Below are 8125 nucleotides of genomic sequence, written 5' to 3'. Positions count from 1 at the left end.
GTAGAGGCAGTGGGTAGGAAGGGAGGATTGACCCTTCTATGGAAGGAGGAAGTGGGGGTTGAGGTATATAATTTCTCTCAGTGGCACATTAGTGCTTGGATGGGCACGGAGGGTGATAGTGCGACATGGTTGCTGTCTGGCTTCTATGGCCAGCCTGAAACTGCTAAAAGATAGGAGTCTTGGAACCTGTTGGCAAGGTTACGCCCAGATAGCCATATTGCATGGTGTGTCTAGGGTGATTTCAATGAAATCACTTCTCAATCCAAGAAAGAGGGAGGTTGTTAGAGGAGTGAGTCACAAATGGGGGCTTTCCGTGAAGCTTTAGAGGAGAATGGCCTGTTTGACTTGGGTTGTAGAGGGAATGGGTTCACCTGGTGTAATCAACATGCTGACTCTTCTTTCACTAGGGAGAGATTAGACAGAGAAGTGGCAAATGGTGTGTGGATTTCAAAGTTTAATTTGACTATTGTGGAAAATATGGTAGCTAGAACTTCTGACCACAGCCCTATGTTGTTAAAAATGTTAGAAGGGACTCAAGGAGTTAGGAGGAGAGTGAGACTGTTTAAATATGAGGCAAAATGGGCTATGATGGAGGGCTGTGATCAGGTTGTAGAAGGGGTGTGGAGGGAGAGGGGATCTGGCCTTCTTATGCAGAGAATTCAAAGGGTCCTAATAACTTGTAGTGGAGCCTTAGTAAGATGGAGTAAAATGAAAGAAAAGGAGGAGGGCAAGACTCTTAAGGAAAGAACTGTTCAACTGGAGGAGCTGTACAGCAGGGAGGGGCCTCAGGATGTAAGAAGGGTTAAGTTACTGAGGGAAGAAGTGGGTAGGTTGCTTGAACAAGAAAACTTAAAGTGGAAGCAAAGGGCAAAAAAGGATTGGCTTCTATTAAGAGATGGAAACACGAAGTTCTTCCACGCTTGTGCTACACAGCAGAGGAGGAAGAATGAGATAAAGCATGTGTGTGATGAAGATGGTAGGGAAAGGGTGGGGCATGAGGAAGTAGCATCGGTTTTCAAAAAATATTTTGAGACAGTGTATAAATCAAACAATCCTTCAGATGAAGTAATCTCTGGCTGCTTGGATTCTATGTCCGGAAAGGTATCTCCATCAATGAATGAAAAGTTGATGAGGGTTTTTTCAAAAGAGGAGATCAAGGCAACAGTTTTCTAGATGGGCCCATTGAAGTCTCCAAGACCCGATGGGTTTGGGGCTTGTTTCTACCAAAATTTCTGGAGCATTGTAGGAGAGGAGGTGTGCAAGGCAGCTCTGTCTTTCTTGAATGGAGGGGATCTCAACCAGCTTTTAAACCATACTTTCATAGTCTTGATTCCAAAGATCTTAGAACTTGTTTTGCCTACTGATTACAGGCCAATCAGTCTTTGCAACATTTTTTACAAGATCATTGCAAAGACAAACGTTGCAAAGACTTTGGCTAATAGATTAAAGTGGGTTCTGAGTGAGATAATCTCTAGCAACCAAAGTGCTTTCATCCTAGGGAGGCCGATTTCGGATAATATTCTGGTTGCATATGAAGTTCTCCACTCTATGAAAAAGAAGAGACATGAGAGAGAAGGTAGTATGGCTATCAAAGTTGACATGTCAAAGGCGTATGATAGGGTGGAATGGAAATATTTGGAGGGTGTGATGAGGAGGTTGGGCTTTGCTGAAGGATGGATTGTCTTGATTATGAGATGTGTGTCCTCTGTCTCCTATGAAGTACTGTTGAATGGCCAACTAGGAGGGATGTTCAAACCAACGAGGGGGTTAAGGCAGGGGGACCATCTGTCCCCTTATCTATTCCTGTTGTGTGCAGAAGGGTTGAGCTGTTTACTCAATAATTTGGATCAGCAAGGGGATATAAGGGGGGTGAATGTAGTCAGAGATGGAATTAGGATAAATCATATTCTTTTGCTGACAATTGTGTCATGTTTTGCAGGGCTAAAATGAAGGATTGGAGAGTTATTAAGGCAATGTTGGAAAAGTATGGAGGGGCTTTGGGTCAATGCCTTATCCAACAGCAAACTGAAATTTTTCAGTTCCAATACCAAGGCACGGGATAGGAAGGCTATTCAAGAAGAGGTGGGAACTAGGGCTAGGGATTGCTATGAGAAGTATTTAGGCTTACCAACTCTAATTGGTAGATCAAAATATAATACTTTTCGAGAGATTAAGGATAAAATATGGAAGAGAATCCATAACTGAAAGAACCAATTCCTCTCTCCATCAGGAAAAGAAATTCTGTTGAAAGCTGTGATTCAAGCTATTCCTAGCTATCATATGAGTGTTTTTAAGTTGTCAGGGAGGCTGTGCAAGGAAATATCTGGGATGATGGCAAGATTTTGGTGGGGTTTCAAAACAAATGATAGAAAAATCCAATGGTGCAGCTGGGATAAGACGGGGAAGGTCAAGGCAGAGGGTGGTTTTGGTTTTAAGAACCTGGAGAGCTTCAATAAGGCCTTATTGGCAAAACAATGTTGGAGGATTCTGACCAGCCCTTCATCACTGTCAACTTGCATGTTAAAGGAGAAGTATTTCGAGCAAGGGAGCCTACTGCAAGCTAAGTTAGGCTCGGGTCCTTCTTTAATTTAGAGGAGTTTGTGGGGGGCCATTGACCTTCTTAAGGATGGACTAAGGTAGAGAGTGGGTGATGGGAGGGATATCAACATATGGAGTGACAAGTGGATTCTGAAGCCTTCAACATTCTGCTTACAATCTCCAGTGAAGATGTTTGATAGAAGTGCAAAGGTGTCTGAGCTTATAGATGCTGAGAGGGGACTTTGGAAGGTAGAGGTGATAAAAGAGACTTTAAATGCAAAAGAAGCTGAGTTGGTTTGCAATATCTCAATAAGCCTTTCGGGTCAAAAGGGACAAGTTGATATGGGGCCATACAAAGAATGGGGTTTTCAACATGAAGAGTGCTTATCACTTGGAGATGGAGAGGAAAGGAAGGGCAAAGGGGGAGTCTTCAAATAGATCTGGGTGGAGGAATGGGTGGAGGTCAGTTTGGAATCTCAATCTATGGGGGTGATTAAGTCCTTTTTGTGGAATGCTCTAAATAACATTATCCCTACAAGAGAGAATCTAAGAAAAAGAATTATTGAAGATCAATCTTGTTCCATTTGTAAAGGAGAAGTTGAGACTCTGTGCCATGTGATGTGGAAGTGCCCTGCAACCTTAGATGTATGGTCCGAATCCGGGAGCCCAGTGCAGAAGTGGCCCAGTTCAGTTGAGGATTTGAAGGAGGTGTGGGAACTGATGTTTCAAAAACTAAATCAGGCTTTTTGAACATTTGTCTATCGATCAAAACCCCCATTAATATCTCAAGAAGGGGACTCCATGCACGTGCCTTAAAGTTGCATAATTGCATAATTGCAATTAAACGCAATTGTTATGATTTAAATAAAATTGCATAATTGCAAATATTTTGGCATTTCTCAATGAAACAAGGAAACTTTTGAGGCACCATTTCTGCTAGATAGCATCCTATGTCAGTACGTACGTATAACATGATCCACAGCTCCAATTCATAAATAATTGTTTCTTGCATATATACTGATCTCAACCCTAAATATATAAGTACGGGTCCGGCCATTACAAGAAGTCAGTGGTCGGCAGAGAGTAAGTAGCACTGGAAATTAGAAATTAATATATATATATATACACACACACTATGCAACATTGCAACGGCCGCGGGTGTGTTAGCCCCCAAAGATGCCTTTGATATAATGATTTAAATAAAAAAATTAAAAAAGTCAGTAATTTATTTTTTGAAAAAAGAAAATATAAGATTAAAGAAAGATAAAAAATAAAATAAAAAAATTTAAATTTCAGCAAAGTATAAATATTGATCTGCATCCATATTAGATTATCTATTTACTCTCTATACAATAATAAAATATTATTAATTTAATAATTTTCTTAATTTTTATTTGTATCACATTTTATAATTCTACTAATTAAAATATTATTCATAATTATATTCTAATCAAATTAATAATATTAAATATTAATATTAATAATAATTATATTCTAATTAAATTAATAATTAATATTATATATTGAGTGTTTTAAGTATTTTATTAGTTAAATTTATTTAAAGTTGAATTTTACTATCTAAAGAGTAAAGTTATTTTAATTTTTTATTTAAAAAAATGGAAACAAAAAGAAAGGAAAATAAGTACACTATAAGAACAAAAAAGACATAGAAAAGAGACTTCAATTCATATGTACCGCGGGGCTATTAAGTTTTTTTTAATAAAATAGGATTCTTAATTAAATTATATAAATGAGCTACACGTCATATAGTTAAGGATCTTAAAAAATTTCTAGTAAAACAAAATCCTTCATTAAATTATATAAGGGAGCTAAACGTCAAATAATTGAAAATCTTAAAGGTATTTTGGTAAAATAAGACTTGATAGAAAAATAAAAAAAATTAATAAAAAAATAAAAATTATTATTTATATTTAGATAATCACTTATTATAATAAAATAGGTCGAAGAGATGGTGGCTTTCTTTGATGCCATTTGGGTTTACGTAATACAATTGATCAGCACATGACTATTAATTATAAGGAATCTGATCGGATCACAATGTGCAAGCATGGTTCAGAAGGTGCTATTCATTTTCTTTTTCATTTTTGGAAACAAATACCGCACACTTGTAGATTCATCTCGAAGATCTTTTTATTAGGAGAAATAATATTTATAGTCATAGTTATATAAGTGGTATATAGTTATTTTGATAAAAGTGAATTAATATGAGATCTACATAAAAAAAAAATTATTTTTATAATTTTTTTTTATTTATTCTGTATAACCGTTTACATTTTATTTATATTTACCGACTGCATATAACAATTCTGTTTTATTAGAAGTCGAGCTATTCATCATCCCTTTTAACTTGACATTGCACCAACAAATAATAAAAATAAGGATCATTTTCCCTCGAGACAAATACTGTCAGACCGATGTGGTTGACTCGATTATGAAATTGGCTATTCATTTTTCGCTAAGATACATTGAACTTGCAGAAAGAAACTACTCTGGCAGCTTTGTAGATGTTACATAGGATATTTATATTGTTTTCTTAAATTTTTTGAAAAAAACAAACAGGCAAACAAAATAAGAGCTTTATGCCACTCCATGCCCACTTCGAAATTCACGTACTGATGTTCTATGGCGCTTACTACTGATCAATCCTTTATGGTTTTTTCTACTCTTTATTTGATGGGTTTTGTTATATATAAATATAATCGCACACTAATCTGTATATTAATACTGATTTATTCATATTTAAAATTTAAATTAATACTATTTTTAATAAAATCTATTTTTTAACTAATTACATCATATTAATACACAGATTAGTGCACAATTGTATTTACAATTATATTTTTCCTTATTTGATATATTCACGTGTCTTTTCATAGAGAATTATAACAAAGAAAAAAAGAGAAAAGGATCTTCTAATTAGTACTGAAAGGTTTAAATTAGTTCAAATAACTAAATCCCCCAAAATAATCTTGCAAAGTCTATTTTCCTACTAATTAGACTTAGGTTATATTTGAATAATGAGGTGATCTCAAATTTTTTGTAAATAGAAATAAAAAAGTAATAATAAAATATTGAATAGTAATAAAAAATAGATAAAACTTAATAATAAAAGAATAAATAGTAATAAAATATTCTAATATGTATGTATTAAACCTCCAAGGAATAAAAATGTAAACAAAATAATTTTGAAAATTGGACTAATTAAAGGAAAATGTTAAATGTATTTAAGAAAAACTTATTACTTATCCACATGTCAGTTATTGATATGCTAAAAATTATGAAATTTAAAATTTAAAATTTAAAATTTAAATTTCAAAAGAAAATTAACAAAATGAGTCTTGTAAATAAAATTGTAAGTAAAAGTGCAACTATATATAGCACTATATTAATTAAAATACAATTATTTTCTTAAAGAAGAATGAGCTGGAAATACACTAAACACCCTTGGTGCATTTCCAGCTCGTGGATAGGCCTTTGAACAGTGAAAATACCACCCTCAGACTCATTTCTAGTGGTGGTCTGACCACTCCCTCCACCATTGGGGCTTTCTGAATAAATATTTTTAAGTTAAAAAAAAAATAGACAGAGATTAATAAATGTGTTTTTCAGAAAAAAGATTTTAAGGTTTCAATAATTTAAAAACTTTTTCTCTACTTCAAAAGATTTTAATGCTCATTCATATTTCCTAGCATTAATTCCATCCTTCAATTAGAATTACAAATTCAAAAAAAAAAAAAAAAAAAAAGAGAGTTTAATGTTCATGACAAACTTGCCTTCTAAAGCTACCACACCCCTTTAAATCCGAAAAAAAGTAGAACATAGCAAATTAAGAGACGTAATTGATATATACGCACTGAAATTTTAAAGGCATTAAATATTGTGTCCTACCTTTTCCAAATTGTCACTCACAAAATTCTTTTTTTTTTTTAATAATATTACATACAGTCGTAAAGTATACAAGTGTCGTACAATTGATTTGAAAATAAGTGGGCTCTATTATAAAAAATTGATGTTCTTATCTAACTATTAGTGCTATTCAACCAGGCTAAATTTTTATTCAACCTGGCTCAGAACTCAGATAACCGAGTTTCCGGTTACGGGTTCTCTAGAAGCCCAAAGGGTTTGAAACCCTTCAGAGTTCAGATTCTTGAATTCACAAATCACACTCCTTCAGACCTCTCTCTCTCTCTCTCTCTGCAACTTGCGATGATGTCCTCTCCCACTCTCACTCTCACGCCGAAACCCTAGCCTCATTTGCCTTCATCACCTCCATTGCTCCATCCTCTCCATCTCTCTCTCACGTCGTTGTCTTCATCACTTTCGTTGCTCCATCGTCTCCATCTCTCTCTCTCTCGCGTCGTCAAGGTCCCATTCCGCGACCAGGTGAGGGAAATTTCCGTATTTTCTATCATGGGTTTGAGTTTGGATTGTTTAAGTGCCGAAACCATAGCCTTCCTCTGCCGAGTGCTGAAACCCTAATACTCTTAGATCTACTCTTAGATCTAAGACGTGGCTTTGAGTTGTTTTTACTTTTTTGTTCTAGATCTACTCTTAGATCTAATCCCATAATTTGCATAATATTTTTTTTTTATGTATTTGTAGATCTTAGAATCTTTGATGTGCTCTGATATATGGGTTTTTTTTTTTTTTAATTTTTGAGTTGTTTTTTGACTTGTGGAGATCTGGTATATGACTTTGATGTTCTTAAAAATTTAGTTTCTTGCATTATTTCGTCGAGAATTGCTTTTCAAACAAAAAAACATAATTTAAGAACATAAGAATATGGGTTTTTTTTAGGGTTTTCAGTGCTAGCATTTTTCTGGTTGAATAAAGTATCTCCTTCACATCGTGCTTATTTTGTTTTTTTGAATTTACAAGTGTTATAATTGATATTTGGATCTTATGCTGGGTTTGCCCACACTTCTGGTTGGGGATTGCCATTAGAAACATCATATGTTTGATAAAATGGTAGTCTTTATGTAAATAAAACAAATCATTTAAGATTAAGTAGAAAGCCACGCTCATAAATAGATATATAAGGATATTAGCAGACAATGTATATCTAATGTGTTCCCTTTGCCGCACCAAAAAAAAAAGTGCTCCATTTGCCAAATAAGCATAGCAAGAAAGAAGGGTGAGGAGTGGCATGTGTTGGGGATTTCAGTCAGGTTTTATCTACCTCGGGCTTTTCTTCTCTGCTTGCAGTTACAAAGTTGGAAGTAGTACTGTTTAGAGATCTAAACAAGAACGAGTTCCAAGAGACTGGAAACTAGGTTACCAACTTGCTTTTATTTTTCATGCTTAATTTTTAGTTGATGCTCTTACAATGTAGTAAATTTGTAATTCATGATCTGTTGGATAACCTTATTTTTTCTGTTTGTATTTATATGGAGTTGGTGAAAGGAACGCCAACTATTTATTGTCGAAGAGTAAGTGGTGCTTTCTATGATTGGTAAGATATTGTCAGTGTATTATATAGTGTTGATAAATTATTTTTTTATATGATAGAAACAGATTATTGGTTTAGCATGGGTTTTTTTAAACATGGTTTGTGTATCTATTTTTT

The 8125-nt window shown here is 34.4% G+C and overlaps 1 protein-coding gene across 1 annotated transcript; it reads left to right on the top strand.

Moving 5' to 3' along the window:
• The first annotated feature begins 300 nt into the window (after positions 1-300).
• LOC122281421 lies at positions 301-1173 on the top strand. Its single transcript, XM_043092919.1, has one exon. It carries the CDS (start codon positions 301-303, stop codon positions 1171-1173), a length of 873 nt encoding a protein of 290 aa, XP_042948853.1.
• The last annotated feature ends 6952 nt before the right edge of the window (positions 1174-8125 follow it).

This window comes from Carya illinoinensis, chromosome 1 (genome assembly GCF_018687715.1).
Source record: "Carya illinoinensis cultivar Pawnee chromosome 1, C.illinoinensisPawnee_v1, whole genome shotgun sequence".
Classification (NCBI taxonomy): Eukaryota; Viridiplantae; Streptophyta; class Magnoliopsida; order Fagales; family Juglandaceae; genus Carya; species Carya illinoinensis.
Note: the sequence above shows the minus strand (reverse complement) of the source record. Positions and strands in the feature narration are given on the sequence as shown.

Bases quoted from the DNA above. Each gene is read 5' to 3' on its own strand.
- LOC122281421 (XM_043092919.1), top strand. From the start codon at position 301: ATGGGGGCTTTCCGTGAAGCTTTAGAGGAGAATGGCCTGTTTGACTTG.